At 27.1% G+C, this 16,966-nt stretch overlaps 4 protein-coding genes across 4 annotated transcripts; 1 reads left to right on the top strand and 3 right to left on the bottom strand.

The window, feature by feature from the left end:
• Window positions 1–1,480: 1,480 nt before the first annotated feature.
• Window positions 1,481–3,104, top strand: LOC128963734 (nuclear hormone receptor HR96-like). Its single transcript, XM_054310247.1, has 4 exons — window positions 1,481–2,137; window positions 2,359–2,490; window positions 2,567–2,628; window positions 2,735–3,104. The coding sequence occupies exons 1-4, from the start codon at window positions 1,649–1,651 to the stop codon at window positions 3,102–3,104; spliced, it is 1,053 nt and encodes a 350-aa protein (XP_054166222.1). The 5' UTR covers window positions 1,481–1,648.
• A 352-nt stretch (window positions 3,105–3,456) lies between these two features.
• LOC128963733 (cholinesterase 1-like) lies at window positions 3,457–5,857 on the bottom strand. Its single transcript, XM_054310246.1, has 5 exons — window positions 5,565–5,857; window positions 5,132–5,506; window positions 4,676–5,075; window positions 4,091–4,598; window positions 3,457–3,610 (listed from the first exon to the last, which is right to left on the bottom strand). The coding sequence occupies exons 1-5, from the start codon at window positions 5,811–5,813 to the stop codon at window positions 3,457–3,459; spliced, it is 1,686 nt and encodes a 561-aa protein (XP_054166221.1). The 5' UTR covers window positions 5,814–5,857.
• A 770-nt stretch (window positions 5,858–6,627) lies between these two features.
• On the bottom strand, window positions 6,628–10,016 carry LOC128963731 (cholinesterase 1-like). The gene is made up of 6 exons (XM_054310245.1): window positions 9,989–10,016; window positions 9,715–9,941; window positions 8,451–8,825; window positions 8,005–8,395; window positions 7,411–7,918; window positions 6,628–6,781 (listed from the first exon to the last, which is right to left on the bottom strand). Exons 1-6 carry the CDS (start codon window positions 10,014–10,016, stop codon window positions 6,628–6,630), a joined length of 1,683 nt encoding a protein of 560 aa, XP_054166220.1.
• Window positions 10,017–10,455: 439 nt separating this feature from the next.
• LOC128963730 (cholinesterase 1-like) lies at window positions 10,456–16,735 on the bottom strand. Its single transcript, XM_054310244.1, has 5 exons — window positions 16,466–16,735; window positions 15,502–15,885; window positions 11,559–11,958; window positions 10,753–11,260; window positions 10,456–10,609 (listed from the first exon to the last, which is right to left on the bottom strand). Exons 1-5 carry the CDS (start codon window positions 16,721–16,723, stop codon window positions 10,456–10,458), a joined length of 1,704 nt encoding a protein of 567 aa, XP_054166219.1. The 5' UTR covers window positions 16,724–16,735.
• Between the last annotated feature and the right edge of the window lie 231 nt (window positions 16,736–16,966).

Raw genomic sequence — 16,966 nt, 5'->3', positions numbered from 1 at the left:
TATTATATAATAATATTTGGTATATAAAAAAATTTATTATTTGATAAAAGTTTATATACGTCATAAGTATAATTTTTAAATGTAACCATTGGAAATAGTGATAATATTATAATCATTAATTTTATCAAATATTTTTTTTATTATTTATCATATAAACAAGCATGTATACTATAAAATTAATAATAATATTTTTAAAAAAGTTATTTTATAAAGACATGTGTAATAATAATAAATTTATGTAAATAAATAAAAAATAGTGAAATAATAAATATAAATAATTTATTTTTTAAATAAATACAAATTACATTGCAATTAAAATTTTATTATTATTATATTTATTAACTTTTTGATAATAAAAAAAATATTTTTAATTTGATTCAAATATATAAAGTTACCTGTTTAACTATAATTCAAGTACTAAGATAACAATAGTATATATATTTTTATTAGTATTGTGTAAATAAAAAATATTGTTATTTGAAAAATGGTTGATTATTGTTAATATAATTTATATCATTATATATGGTATATAATGCATATATTGTCTTATATTTATATACAGTAGATGTTTAAGTTGCTATAAATGTCTATTACTAGATTTTATTTCCTAAAAGTGTAATAATTTTAATAATAATAATAATAACAATAATAATAATAAAAAAATAGTTTTACAATTACTTGTAACAACAAAATATAAAAGATAAATATCATGGAAAATGTGATTAAAAAATGTTTAATTTGTGGCGATAGAGCATTAGGTAAATTAATTAAATTTAAAAAATAATTTATAATATTTATAAACATTTAATTTTATTATTATATTTAAGGCAACAATTTTGATGTACTATCGTGTCCATCGTGTAAAGCATTTTTTAGGCGCAATGCTATTAGAAAAAAGGTAATTATTTTTTATTATTATTACTAATTTTTAATTATTATTACTATCATATTATTATTGAACAAATACTGTAATTAATTTTCTAATATTTAAATATTATGTCTTTCAAAAAAAAAAATTATGAGATAAATAATTAAGAAAATAATTAATTAAATATATTATATTTATTATACTATTAGGAGTACAGTTGTTTATTCAACAACAACTGTCATATTGACAAACAAACGCGAAAATATTGTAAAAAGTGTCGATTAAAAAAATGTTATGCAATGGGAATGAAAAAAGTAATAATAATTATAATTTATTAATATGTTATTAGTATTATTAGATAAACTGGTTTTTATTTATAAAAATAAAAATACGAGATTTCATTACTAGATTTTTTTTTGACTCTAGGATTGGATACTATTGAATGAATGGAAAAAAGAAAATAAAAGAAAAAGTATTTCCGATGAAAATACTGAAAATACTGATTCGTTAAACAAAATTATTAAAAATTTTAATAATCATAATAATAATCATAACTTTAATAATGTTGTCAACGATACTGTTAATAGTATTCATAATAATCATAATAACTACAGTTTTAATGATAATAATGATAATAATAAGAGTGATAAACAAGAATCAGATAATGACAATACAGATACAGATATCATATTTGATGACATAATCAATGATAACAATATCACACCAGAGATACCGTCACCAATAGAGATAACCGACTTATTCGATGACATATCAGTGGATATGGATATCATGGCTGATATAGAGTCACAGATACAGGAAATTGCAGATCAAGTTGTGACCACAAACAATGAGCTCAACGGCACTGTTGGACGTCAACCACTACTACTACTACCACCACAAGAGTTATCATCATTGGCTGCGTCGGTGGCGGTCATACCTACCGTTGAACGACCTATACTACCCAACTATCGAAACACATTCAACGAACTGGAAGGTCTTAAGCTACAGGAGCTGATACGGGCAGCCAACATATTTCGCGACGTTCCCCGTGTATCGCAAACACAGACCATTGTATTCGGCTATAGACCGCCCAATCTATTTGAACGACATATGAGACGACTGACCAAAATGTGTCAACAGTTAACAGCATTTTCCAGTATATGTCAAACAGATGCCATAGCACTGGTCAAGTATGGATGTGTGGATCTGTTTTGTATGCGATCCGTACCTAACTATAACTGTACAGATGATAACTGGACATTTGCACTGGTAGGTAAAAAATACAGTAAAAATATATTGATAATAATTTTTCCAATAGTTTAAGCCAGATTTTATATACAAAATTTACAATTTTATTAATTAGCAAACTATTTTAACATTATTATTATTAAACTATAATTTGATTAAATAAATTTAGATCAAATTATTAGAAATTTTTTAGAAAATTAAACTTATTTTTTTTATTTATATTAAAAAACAAATATAAAAAGGATAATCAAGATTCCATAATAATCAATATGAAGGCCATAAAAAATTTTCCGTCAAATGTTTACCATTTTTCACGTAAATTTTATCATCAAATATGCCGCGAATGGGACACGGATTTAGTTATACTAGATTTGGTAATTAATAATTTAAAAAAAAACTAATAATTAATTAATTTAATTAATATATATTTAAATATTTGTATTCATATAGCTTACAGCAATTATATTATTTAATCCGGACAGACCTAATTTGCTACATAAGCATATGATAAAGTATATGATCTTTAACTTGAATTTTGTCAATTGAATTATTATTAATAATGTTTTTTTTAAAAATAATTATACATATAATAACATATGTCCTAACAATATAATATAGATATCATCAGCACTTATACCTGTATTTACTTCAACGATATCTACTATTGAAATACCGGACCGAAAGTGCAGCTCAACTGAAGTTTCGCCGTTTGATGAACTGTTTGGTCGACTTTAAAGTGTTGTCCGATTACGGCGGCGATCAAAGTGCTGGACATCTCTGTCGCCGCCGAAGTAACTCAACTATAGCTACAACAGTGACAACAGAAGCGGCGGCACCGGTACCATCAGCTGAGGGATGTGCTATCAATATGGACAACGATAAAAGCACCGAAAATACTACCCAAACAATACAGTTTCGTCCGTCACTAAGTTTATATACTATTATTTTAAGTCAAGTGTTTGAGTCCATGACTATTAACGATAACTAAAAGTAAAAGAAAACTATTTTTATTGTTATTTTTTATATATGTATATTTTTAACTTTATATATTTATATATATGTAATATGTATTATATATTATGCTTATTATTATCATTTTTAAACAATAATAACATTATGTTCAATTTTAATATATTAAAAAACAATAATTTTAAACAAACGTCTCAACAAACAAAAAAAAATTAAAAATAAAATCTTGATATCAATTTTTTTAAAACTATTTTAGATTATATTTTATATCAAAAATAAATATTGATTTTTAATAATTTATTATATCATTATTTTTATAAAAATTAGATATTTAATTAATTTTTTTTTTTAATTATATTGATAATTATTGTCTACCAAAAGTAATCTTTCCAAATGCCTTCACATGAGTCGGCGTATGGATTGACTAATAGATGAGATCTATCCTTAAGATTGATATCTTTGACTATTGTCGGCTCATTTGATTTTCTCGGATCCAACATAACTGGCCAATCGTCACCCGGATAACTTGATAAATATAAGTTAAGTTATATAATCAATTTAATATAGACAGAAACAACAACAACAAAACTAATGACAAAAGTGAGAGTTAAAATAGTTATTAAAAAAATTTATATAAATATTTTGTTAAAAAAGTTAAAAGTTAAAAAAGTAAAATTAATTCTTAATTAAAAATATTTTCTACTATTTTTAATGTTTAAAAATAGTAAATAACTTACAGTCAATAGTGTTTAAGTTAGTTAGATAATTGCGTTATTTTATATAATCTAATATAAATATTATATAAATCCTATAATAAATTATTATTAATAATCAATAATTATAAAGTTTTTTTGTAGTTTCAATTAATACAGTATTTTTAAGAAGAAGTTGTGTTATAATTTCATTGAATTTTTTTAGTAATTAACTAAAGTAGACTCCATTGGTTTGGACTACAGTAAACATAAAGACTATTAGATGAAAATTAAAATATGAATGTATTTGTACCCAAATTTAATAAAATTAGTCCAAATTTCCATAACATATTGGGTAAAATTTTTGTCAACTTCGCTATAGTTATCTGGATATCTCAGCGGAACACCGATATGAAAGTCGGCATCCAAGCCGTGTTGACTGCCGTTAAGTACTAAACCAGATTTTACTAAAAACTCATATTGGGGATTAGATTTGGTAAAATAATTAAAATCATAATAATAAACCCGTTCCCCATTCATAGCCAAATGTTTGGCAAACGTATAGGTCGGACAACGCATGAGTACATCGCCGTAAATGTCGGTAAAACGACGGCGATTGACCGTATGGTTAAAAGTGTCGATATCTGATGTATAATGTTTGATAATTTTGTCGATATCAAAGTCATGGTGCTGGTCATTCATCCTTTCCAACAATTGGCCAAACTTTTCTATCGACATGTCCGGTAATATTATATCGGGAAACGTTACGGCAGATATAGCCGGTCCCTCATCTCGTGTACTGCCGGCCATCAGCTCGATATCTATGTGTGTGTTTGTGTGTGTGTGTGAAGTAATTAGATATTATTATTATTTGAAATTTCCTCAACATTATCCGTACCTCTATTATAGTTAAAATATTTTAACGCTTTGTTAAATAGTTGCGGACAAAATTCTGTCTTTTCATTCGGTACCGTAAAATCAATGACAACAAAAGTTGAAGATCTGACCAACAAATTGTATGTATTGTTAACGGCCCGTAAACACGGAGCTATTGGTTTGTCTAGTGGACAGTTGTTATTTATGGCCAGTTTTCTTGTTAAATTCATGGCCGCTTTTTTAGACAAAACTGGTTTATTTTTATTCCAGATGAGAGCACCGCTGCTCATAATTGCCCGCTTAAACAGACCTCTAGATAACGGCGACACAATGTGTGTGGACACTGAAAAACTACCGGCGCTAACACCGTAAATGGTTACCATATTAGGATCACCACCGAATGACCGTATGTTTTGCTGGACCTATAATTTGAGTTTTAAATAATATCAATAATAATAAAAATAATACTAATACTGACCCACTTAAACGCTAAATTTTGGTCATAAAATCCAACATTGCCCGGACCTGAATCGTCGTCCAGCATATACATGCCTAACGGTCCGATACGATAGTTCAAAGAAACGGCTACAATGCCATAAGTGGCTAAAATACTGCCATTGGACTGTTCAATATATGCCGAACCGTAACTGAATCCACCGGGAAATAAGATGATCACAACGGGCTTTAATTTGCTATATGGTCTGCCATTTTGCAGATATGCCCGTTCGGGGGCCCAAACGTTCAAATGTAGACAGTCTTCATCCTCTTTAAACCATTCAAATGCTTTAATATGTTTATTGACGTTTTGATAGCACCAAACACCTTCACTCTTATCTTTAACTTCAATAATATCCTATTGTTTGTGTTTAATAAGTTATTTTATTAATTTATATAACGTATATAATACTAACTTTTTCAGGACGTCTTAGTGGAACCGGTCGGGCAAACCGTAGTTCACCGATTGGCGGTTCGGCGTACGGTATACCCAGATATTCGTTAACACCTATATCTGGTATGGGATGTCCCTTAACAATGCCCGATGTCGTAGCAACAAGTAGTCCATTATCATCATCATTGGTGTCGGTAGTAGTAGTAGTAGTAGTGATAATAGATATATGACTGTAGACTATCAAAATTACTAACAAAATTACCATGTTCATTGATTATATATAACTAATTGACAATTACAATTACATCTAATTACACATATTTATTATTAATGATTATTAATTAAAAACATATTTTCAAAAATTAATAAAATATACGATTGTTTATTGTATTATAAGTAAATATAATAAATATTTATTTGTTTTTAAGTTTAAATGCCATTTATTAATTAAATAAATAAAATTATTTCATAAGTACTAGTATATTGCACATAAAATTTTTTTTTATTGAAAATCACTAATTTATATTTAATTAAATGAATAACATTTATGGAAATTTTCTTTAATTACAATTTTATATCTCTAGAAACATAATACAATAAAATATATAACTACTATACCTAACATTCAAGTATAACTATTGTATAGTTAAATAGATACTTAATAATTATTATTTAATACAGTATTTACACGTACTATAAAGGTAATTATTATTACTGTTATTTAATATCTTTTTTATTTTTCATGAGGGGTGGGGGTAAAATAGTTGAAATAGTCTTATCATATATTGAATCAAATCAAATATTGAAATATTAATTGGTCATACCCTCTATACCCCTCAAGCACTTAAAATAAAATAACTTAAAATAATAATATATTTTTGTTAATTTCTAAAATTTTAGTTTTAAAGTTTGAGGGATAGGATCCTAAACATTTATGAGGGTGAAATGTCAATACCCTCTCTTACCCCCCCCCAGCTCACAGATCTGTTTAAATACATATACCAACTATTTTTTAATAACATATTATATTTTTTTAAATTTTGGATTTAGTTATAAAATTTTTAATTAATTATTTATTTTGTTGTCTACCAAAAGTAATCTTTCCAAATACCTTCACATGAGTCGGCGTATGGATTGACTAATAGATGAGATCTATCCTTAAGATTGATATCTTTGACTATTGTCGGCTCATTTGGTTTTCTCGGATCCAACATAACTGGCCAATCATCGCCCGGATAACTTGACAATTAATATATATATATATAATAAATTAGTTTTTTAAGTATAACAAATTTATAGTATTTAAGTATAAAATAAATTTTTGAATAATAATAGTTTACATAAACTGTATTTTGAAAATTATGTACTGTACTAGTAATGTGACTATTTTTTAATTAATAATTAAATTTTACAATTTAAATAAACTATTAACTAAAGAAATATAATAAAATATGCTATTATTATTAATTTGTTAGATAGTTAATTGCGTTACAATATAATAATCAATAATTTAATGTTTATTTAGTGTAGCAATTAATGTAAAGGTAACTACGGATTGTAAAGTAGTATAAGTACTATTGAATAACTAAAAATCAAAATTAAATTGTATAAAAATTTGCTAAAATGTAGTAAATTTCTCAAAAAATATATTTAATAATTACATTATAATTTTATTGTTATTGATTAGTGACTAAATAGACTAATCACTGTTAATAGGAAACGAAGATTACTAAATTTATTTGATTATTATAAACTATTGAATATATATATATAGTATATATTATATACCCATATTTAATAAAATAGTAAATTAATTAGTTAGACAATTGCGTTACTTTATAGTAATCATTAATTTAATATATATATACCCATATTTAATAAAATTAGTCCAAATTTCCATAACATATTGGGTAAAATTTTTGTCAACTTCGCTATATTTATCTGGATATCTGAGCGGAACACCGGTATGAAAGTCGCCATCCATGCCGTGTTGGCTACCCCTAAGCTCTAAACCAGTTTTTTCCAATAACCATAAAGTGGGATTATTTTCGGAATAATAATTGAAATCATAATAATAAACCCGTTCCCCATTCATAGCCAAATGTTTGGCAAACGTATAGGTCGGACAACGCATGAGTATATCGCCGTAGATTTCGGTAAATCGACGGCGATTCTGGTTATGTTTGGATGTGTCGATATCTGATGTATAATGTTTGATAATTTTGTCGATATCGAAATCATGGTGCTGGGCATTCATCTTTTCCAACAATTGGCGAAAATTTTCTATCGATATGTCCGGTAATAGTATATCGGGAAACGTTACGACCGAAATAGCCGGTCCCTCATCGTGTGCGTTGCCGGCCATCACCTCGATATCTATGTTTGTTTGTTTGTATGTGTGTGTGAATGATAATTAAAATTCAATGTTTTTTTTTAATGAATTGAAATCAATATAACAATACCTTTATTATAATTAAAAGATTTTAACGCTTTATTAAATAGTTGTGGAAAAAATTCTGTGCTTTCAATGGGAACCGTAAATTCAAAGGCATTGTTAGTTTCCAATAGATTATCCGTATTTTTAACGGCCCGTAAACACGGAGCTATTGGTTTGTCTAGTGGACAGTTGTTATTTATGGCCAGTTTTCTTGTTAAATTCATGGCCGCTTTTTTAGACAAAACTGGTTTATTTTTATTCCAGATAAGAGCACCGCTGCTCATAATTGCCCGCTTAAACAAACCTCTAGATAACGGCGACACAATGTGTGTGGACACTGAGTAACTACCGGCGCTAACACCGTAAATGGTTACAGTATTGGGATCACCACCGAATGAATGTATGTTTTGCTGGACCTATAATTTGTGTTTTAAATAAAATTTAAAAAAAAAATAATAATCTATTACTAACCCATTTAAACGCCAAATTTTGGTCATAAAATCCAACATTGCCCGGACCTGAATCGTCGTCCAGCATATACATGCCTAACGGTCCGATACGATAGTTCATAGCAACGGCTACAATGCCATAAGTGGCTAAAATACTGCCATTGGTTTGTTCACTATATGCTGAACCGTAGCTAAATCCACCGGGAAATAGGATGATCACAACAGGCTTTAATTTTTTAAAGGGTCGCCTACTTTGCAGATATACCCGTTTGGGCGCCCATATGTTTAAATGTAGACAGTCCTCATTTTCTTTAAAATTTTCAAATATACTTAAAATTTTGTGGACGTTTTGAATGCACCATACACCATCGTGTTTAGTTTTTATTTCAATAATTTCCTATTGTTTATGTAGAGTATATTTGTAAAAAAAATAAATATTATAATTATATCATAGTATTTGTAAATTCAATAAGTTTTTATGATGTTTAAAAATAAATAACATCTAAAATATAACTATTAGCTATTATTACATTATAAACATTTAGAAATTATACTTTACAATATGTTTAATGTTATCAGGGTTAAGCACTTAGATTATAATTGGGGGGGGTCATCTTATTGCTTAAAGATTTTAACTACACTCAAACATTTTCTAACAAAATTAAAAATAAAATGTCGTAAAAATCATTAATAAGTTTACCCCTCCCATCTCCTCTATATTCAACATTATTTTTATTTTACTCTATTAAATCAGGGTTGCTAAAGGTTTTCGATTTCACGGGGGGGGGTATAGTATTATATTTATTCTACTCTAAACTCTTTAATAAAAACATTTGCGTCACAACTAAAGTATAATATTAAATATTAATTTATTTCTATACACTATATATATATGTAAAGTATAAACACTTTATGTTTGAAAATAACTTTAAAATATCTATATTTCACTAAAATATAGCAATAATTTAATTATCAAATAGACTTAAATTTAGCATTTTTGCAAATTATAGAAAGTAATTACTTTTCAAATAACTGCCGACTATTTTATGGGTCAAGTATTGCCTAAAATCTCTATATAAGGGTCAGCACTGACCTTACATTTTATGCTTAGATATACCTGTGCTTCACGACTGCAACATATAAACTAAATTGTAATACAATTTCATATTAAAATAAAATGTTTTAATAAAAATAAAATTAGTTTTTTTTTTAATCTATTGGTGCGTCAAATGAGTAAATGGCGTAAAATTCAACTAATGTTTTACATATATATAATAAATACTAACTTTTTCAGGACGTCTTAGTGGAACCGGTCGGGCAAACCGTAGTTTACCGATTGGCGGTTCGGCATACGGTATACCCAGATATTCGTTAACACCTATATCTGGTATGGGATGTCCCTTAACAATACCCGATGTCGTAGCAACAAGTAGTCCATTATCATCATCATTGTTGTTAGTATAAGTGCTAGTAGTGGCGGTAGATTGATAACTGTAGATAACTAATCTAATCACTAAAAAAATTATCATGTTTAAATTAATATTATTATCATACAATTACATATAATTAGATTAGATTTAGCTACCATGATTAAATTAATTTAACACTTAATAAACAACAATATTTATAATTATTATTTGATTTTTAAATTGAATATTATTTATTTAATGCCATATATTTATTATAGTATTTATTATGTTTTAAAAATTTATTTCTAAATATAAATATATAAAACATATTTATTACTTTTATTAAAAAATATTAATTACAGTTTTACTGTAAAATCAAATAAGTTACATTTTTGATAAACATTATAACTTTATATGAAAATATTTATTTTAATTAAGAATATTACATATTATAAAAAGACAAATATTTTTTTAAAAAATATTAGAAAATTATTAAAATTTATGTCGTATTTAATTAAAAAAATCCTAGATGATGTATTTTTTAAAAAATTATTATTTTAGTTATTATAAATTATAACTAATATAAATATAAGACAAATACTGTAAAAAAAATTTCAATTACATATAATAATCTTTCCAAACATTTTCACATGTTTCATTATATGGACTTTTTAAAATAGTTACCGTATCGTTTATATTAAGCAATTTTATTTGAATATCATTATTCAAATTTATCGGTAACATTAACCTGGGCCAATTGTTATTTGGACGGCTAGTATTTGTTTTAAAAAAATAAAATAAAATTTAATTAAATATTATTTTTAAAAAAAAATTATAATTTTATATATCTATCTATAATATAGATTCTATATACTACTACATAATTATAATTATAATTATTATTATTATTATTACCCATATTTAACAAAAGCTGTTAATAAGTACAAGAGTTTTCGGCTAAAATATTCCTCTTCATTATTATATAACTGTTTGTCTATCAATGGTTTACCAATAAAAAAGTCGCCATCACTGCCATGTTGGGCACCCCTTTTTCCAATACCAAATGAATTACTCATATTGACATAACTATTTTTGTAGTTTTCATATTTAAACAAAAAGTAAAATACATTTTCGCCATTAATGGCCAATTGTTTGGCAAACGTATAGGTCGGACATGTAATCATCATATCGCCCAACAGGTTGACAAACCCGCGTTGCAATTGTTTTGGATCATCGCTATCGATGCCAATCATATAGTGTTTGCTAATGCTTTCCATATCTTTAATATGATATTTAGCTTTCAATTTGACCAACAATTGATTATATAAGTCAAGTGTCATATTTTTTTCGGTGATCTCTGGAAACATTATCAATGCCATAGCAGGTCCCTCATCATCCACTGTGCCGGCCAATACATCTATATCTATATATATATAAATATATACAGATAATGAGCCAATTAAAAGTATAAATTTGAGTAATATGTGTACGTGTACAGTTAACTTTACGCTAAGCAAGGTAATTTAGTATACAGTTAGCTTATAATAGATAAGTTATATACAGTACCTTGCTAAAGCATTAGATAATATAACTCAAATTTAAACTTTTAAGTGGCATAATCTGTATATATATATGTATAATACAGTATTATTTAGCTAATTATGTTATTTTTGTTTGTTAGTGTTGTGTAAATAAAATAAAATAAATAACAGAAAACTAACCAGGATTAAATAGTGAATATTTAAACGCTTGATTAGTCAGATGCGGTATAAACTCGGTTCCCTCGACAGGTCTGGTAAACGAATAGTCAAACAGTTTGTCCGGAATGTTCAACAGTTTGTTTGTGTCGTTTATTTTGCGCAAACACTGTACTATCGATCCGTTTTCGGGACAACCGTTTTTTGTGGCCATTTTGCGTGCCATTACCAATGCTTGGCTGGTGTTGAGTGTCGGCGATATTTTACTATAAATTAGTGCACCGCTGCTCATAATGGCCCGTTTGAACAGACCTCTCGAAACTGGTGATATGATATGGGCTGAAACCGATAGACTGCCGGCACTTTCGCCAAAAATTGTTACCAAATTAGGATCGCCTCCAAAGGAACGTATGTTATCTTGAATCTATTAGTAATCAGTGTAGTAATTGATTATTATTTTAATTATATTTAAAAAAAATATTTTTCAAATTCAATTAAATATAGAAGTTATGGCAAAATAACCATTATCGCCTATTTTGTCAATTATTTTATATATATACTGGTACGTCAAATTTTAAATATAATAAAACTACTACTAACCCATTGAAGTGCTAATGCCTGATCATATAAGCCAACATTACCGGGCGCTGAGTCGTCATCTAACATATAGAAGCCCAACGGTCCGACCCGATAGTTAGGCGAAACAACCACCAAATCGTGACCCGCCAAAACGCTACCGTTGCTGCTGTCCATGAAAGCCGATCCCTGGCTAAATGTTAGACCATAAAACTTGACCAGCACCGGCTTTAGTTTATTATAGGGACGGCCGTTGCGCAGATAGCCTTGTATCGGTGCCCATACGTTCAATACTAGACAGTCCTCGGTTTCGTGGATGTTTGATCCCAACCATTTTTTGTATTTTGAATTTGTATTTTGTATACACCAAATACCACCAGATGTTTTGTTAACATCAATTATTGTCTATTAATAGAGAGATAAAGAGAGAGAGAGAGAGAGAGAGAGCACCGATAGTTAGCATTAATTAAGTTAATCATTTTATTGACATACAGTTGATTGTTTCAATAGTGGCATCGGTCGGGCAAATCTTAGATTATCGACAGGCGGTTCGGCAAACGGTATGCCAAGAAACTCGTTAACGTCTAGTTGTGGCAAATAATAGCCGGTAACCACTCCCGATGTTGTACTTATAAAAACTTTATCGTCCGGTGCATACATATTCCCATTGTTTCTATTGACTATTATAATGATTATTATTATTGATATTAATAGATATCGAATAATTATCATTGATATTATATAATTTGACATTTTATTTTGTTTTTGTTGATTGGAAATATAATAATAAATCAAATGTTTTATTGATTAAATATCATTAAACATATACTGTATATTTGTTTATACAAATAAATATAATATTTTTTTTTTAATGTACAGTATTATAAAATTAAACCATATGTTTAATACACTATTAATTAATTAGTTTTAAAATTAACTAATTAATGCAATCATCAAATATCTAAAATATTTAATACAATTATTTTTTAAATAGTGCTACATAGTTATAAAAAAAACTTTATTGATTTATAATTTATACTTTTTTAAAATTATATTTGTCATACTTAATATACTATTCATATTTTAAAAAAAAAAACATTGTGATATAAAATATAATCTTATATATTATTATAGATATAACTATTTATTAACTTTTATTAATATAATATTAGAATTTTTATAATACAGTATTAGATCAGATATTAATCTAATAAATCAATATTATTATACAGTAATACAATATACAACTTTTTTTTAAATTTATATTTCATTTATTTTTATTAAATTTTTTAATAATCAAAAAAAATATTGTATTATTTATTATATATATATATGTATATCTTATGGTTACAAATAGTATTGTTTCCAAATATTTTCACAATTATTTTTAAACGGATTAATCAATACTTTTGTTTTGTCGTATGGGTTCAAGTCTTTAACTATGGGCTCATCGTTTGGCTTAATTGGATTCAATAGTACCGGCCAATGATCGCTGGGTTTGCTTTTTTATTTTAAATTAAAATTAAAATACACATTATATAAAAAATAATTAAGATATTTATAAATTAAATAAATATATAATTTTTCAAAATATAAATAAAATTTTAATATATATATATATATAACTATTGTCTTATAATCTTATAATTAAAGATATTATATTTTGTTGTTGTAATTGAACTAATTATTAAATGCATTGTATTGAAAATGTTTGTTCAAATTTTATTTTTTTTACTAAATAACTAAAAATACATAAAGTATAATAAAATAATTTACCTAAATTTAGCAAAATTAGTCCAAACAGTTAGCAATCTGCTGCTAAAATTAGCGTCCAGTTCATCAAAAATCTCCCTATTGACCACTGGTCGACCCAAATAGTATCTGAAATCATTGTAATGTATGGCACCGTTAGTTTCGATGTCCAATGTTTTCAAATAAGTTTTTAGCCAATCGTAGCCATTTGTGCTTGTATGATTAAACTGATAGAAATAAACTAGGTCACCATTGAGGGCCAGTTGTTTGGCAAAAATATACAATGGACATCTAACTAACATATCGCCAATTAGATTTAAAAATGTACGTTGCAACAATTGTTTGCTGGCATCTGGTTTAACTAGATAATAGCCTAGTATTTTATCAATGTCAATTTTATTATAATAAATTTGGCTTAATTTATCAATCAATTTGTGAAATATGTCCATGGTCATGTTTTTATAGTCCAGGCTATCAATGATTTCTGGTCTCATAAACGACGCAACATACGACCCCTCATCGACTACCGTACCGGCCATTACGTCAATATCTATATACAGTACATATATATATATATTTCAGGGTTAAGCAAGGTTTTCGATTTTAAGGTGGTGTCTAGGGAGGGGTCAATTTACAAAATTTTCGAAAAATCTTGGGAGGGGGGTCTAGGGTGGGATGTAGACTTTTATTGTATTTTTAAACGAGAATTTTTCAAAAATCCAAAATCAATGGGTGTAAAGAGAAAATTTGGATTGACCCACCCCCCCTACCCCTTGCTTAACCTTGATATATATAAGGGTTAGGTTAGATTATTTTATTGGTATGTCAAATTAATTTAGTATTAATCTAGATTAAATTATAAATATATATTAAAAACTAAGGACTAGATATTTATAGTTTTATGTTTTTTAAAATAATTTTTTTTGCTGCTATAAAAAATTTATTTATGACAGTTTACAATACTAAAGTAAATAACCTTATTTATGATTTTATGTATCTATATACTAAAAATTTAAAAAGTTTGATTTAATTGTTATTATTTTTGTTGTTGTTATATTGACTCTAATATGATTTAAATAATTATTTTTAAATAAATAAAAATTATCGATTTTAATACCTGGATTATATAATAGGTATTCAAACGTTTTTTTCGACAAATGTGGCAAAAACTCTGTGCCCTCAATGGGATATATATACTCAAAGTAGTGATGTTTAGCGGGCAGCGACAGCAATTGTTTTGGATCGGCTACGGCACGCAAACATTTGGCCAGCGATTGGCTGTCCGAACAGTTATTACGTTTGGCCAGTTCACGGGTTTTCTCGATGGCCTGCTCTTTAGCCATTGATGCCCGAAATTTGCTCCAATTTAGTACACCGCTGCCCATTATGGCCCGTTTGAACAATCCTTTAGACATAGGTGATATAATATGAGCCGACACCGATATACTGCCGGTGCTGACGCCAAAAATTGTTATACGATTACGATCGCCGCCAAAGCCAACAATATTATTATGAATCTTATGTATGTATATATACAGTATGTAAGTGTGTTTGTGTGTGTGTGTGTGTGTGTGTGTGTGTGGCGGAACTGGTATGATTAAAAGTGATCATATGATGTTGTATATGTTGTACAACTCACCCATCTAAGTGCTAATAGCTGGTCATAAAAGGCTACGTTGCCCGGTGCCGAGTCGTCGCCAGGGTCTAGCATATAGAAACCAAGCGGTCCGAGCCGATAGTTAGGCGATACTACTATTACGTCACGGGTTGCCATTTGGCTACCGTTGGCCGTTTCCATGTAGGCCGATCCGGTACTGAAACCGCCCGAATGAAACACAACTATTACTGATTTTAGTTTATTATACGGACGACCATCGTATAGATGAAACTGTTTCGGTGACCATATGTTCAAATGTAGACAATCTTCTGATTCGGGAATAGGGCCTAATTCGGCCTTAAATAATGGACTGGCATTTTGTATACACCAAACACCTTCACTACGATCTTTTAGACCTATGGTTACCTAATTTATTATTTTCAAAATAAATAAATAAATATTAATTAATTATATTTAGAAATACAGTAATGTTGGGTTTGTTATTGTAATGTAAATATTTTTTATTTAAACTAGCCTTTTATTTTTATTTGTGAAAAAAAATCTATAATTTTAATATACAATATGTAAGTTATTTTTATTATTAATCCCAAATTTAATTTACATTACTGAATTAATATAACTTTAGTTTAAATTGTTACTTTATTTAATACTTTATTTATTATTACTATCAATAAATCACATTGAATGTATAATTATAATAATTTATGATAAATAAAAAAATAATATTCAATAAGAGAATAATAATTTCTAATATTAATTATTATAAATATTATTAACAAATATTTTTGTTATATCAGTTACATTAATATAGATATGAATATAAGATCAAAAGTTTAAGGTTAAATGATTTTGAGTTCATAAATTAAATTAATTTTTTCAATTTTATTAGCTATTGTTTATATTATTTTTAGATATTTTTTTTGAAGAAAATCAAATTTATAAATTTAAAATAAAACACAAAACAAAAAAACACATCTTTACTAACATTTTTCCTGATCGATAGCGGCACCGGTCGGGCAAACCTGAGATCACCGACTGGTGGTTCGGCATACGGTATGCCGAGATATTCGTTGACATCCAGTCCCTCTAACTCATGTCCCTCAACGATACCCGATGTTGTACTAACATATCTTTTGTTGTTTTGTTGTCCAAAACAGTCATATTTAACTAATATACTAATGATTACTAAACATATTTTTATTATAAATAGATTAATATTATTCAATAAATATTGTTTTAACATTTTGAATATTAACTTTTTTTATTAAAAAATAAATTATCTAAATATTTATTTATTAAATTTATATTAATATTTTTTTTAAAATGTTTATATTTTTGTCACTTGATATCAATATAAAGGGTTAATATATAAAAAAATAAATTAATATATAAAACCATATTTGTTTTACTACTGCAGTTGTATAGTATTTTTTCTCTCAATAAATAACATAAACTTAATTTTATTAATTCATTTAATGTTATTTTT

Source organism: Oppia nitens, unplaced genomic scaffold (genome assembly GCF_028296485.1).
Source record: "Oppia nitens isolate AA-2021 unplaced genomic scaffold, nextdenovo-longstitch-racon4-pilon3 scaffold7_pilon_pilon_pilon, whole genome shotgun sequence".
In the NCBI taxonomy this organism is placed as follows: domain Eukaryota; kingdom Metazoa; phylum Arthropoda; class Arachnida; order Sarcoptiformes; family Oppiidae; genus Oppia; species Oppia nitens.
Note: the sequence above shows the minus strand (reverse complement) of the source record. Positions and strands in the feature narration are given on the sequence as shown.

Bases quoted from the DNA above. Each gene is read 5' to 3' on its own strand.
- LOC128963731 (XM_054310245.1), bottom strand. From the start codon at position 10,016: ATGGTAGCTAAATCTAATCTAATTATAT. The intron at 8,826-9,714 runs GTTAGTATTTAT...CATAAACAATAG, and splicing joins CACTAAGACGTCCTGAAAAA to GAAATTATTGAAATAAAAAC. The intron at 7,919-8,004 runs GTATTGTTATAT...AAACAAACATAG, and splicing joins ATCTTTTAATTATAATAAAG to ATATCGAGGTGATGGCCGGC.
- LOC128963734 (XM_054310247.1), top strand. From the start codon at position 1,649: ATGGATATCATGGCTGATATAGAGTCACAGATACAGGAAATTGCAGAT. The intron at 2,138-2,358 runs GTAGGTAAAAAA...AAATATAAAAAG, and splicing joins ATAACTGGACATTTGCACTG to GATAATCAAGATTCCATAAT. The intron at 2,629-2,734 runs GTATATGATCTT...AATATAATATAG, and splicing joins CTACATAAGCATATGATAAA to ATATCATCAGCACTTATACC.
- LOC128963730 (XM_054310244.1), bottom strand. From the start codon at position 16,723: ATGTTAAAACAATATTTATTGAATAATATTAATCTATTTATAATAAAA. The intron at 11,959-15,501 runs GTGAGTTGTACA...GATTACTAATAG, and splicing joins AGCTATTAGCACTTAGATGG to ATTCAAGATAACATACGTTC. The intron at 10,610-10,752 runs GTAATAATAATA...AACAAATACTAG, and splicing joins ACAGCTTTTGTTAAATATGG to CCGTCCAAATAACAATTGGC.
- LOC128963733 (XM_054310246.1), bottom strand. From the start codon at position 5,813: ATGAACATGGTAATTTTGTTAGTAATTTTGATAGTCTACAGTCATATA. The intron at 5,076-5,131 runs GTCAGTATTAGT...CTCAAATTATAG, and splicing joins AAAATTTAGCGTTTAAGTGG to GTCCAGCAAAACATACGGTC. The intron at 4,599-4,675 runs GTACGGATAATG...ACACACACATAG, and splicing joins ATATTTTAACTATAATAGAG to ATATCGAGCTGATGGCCGGC.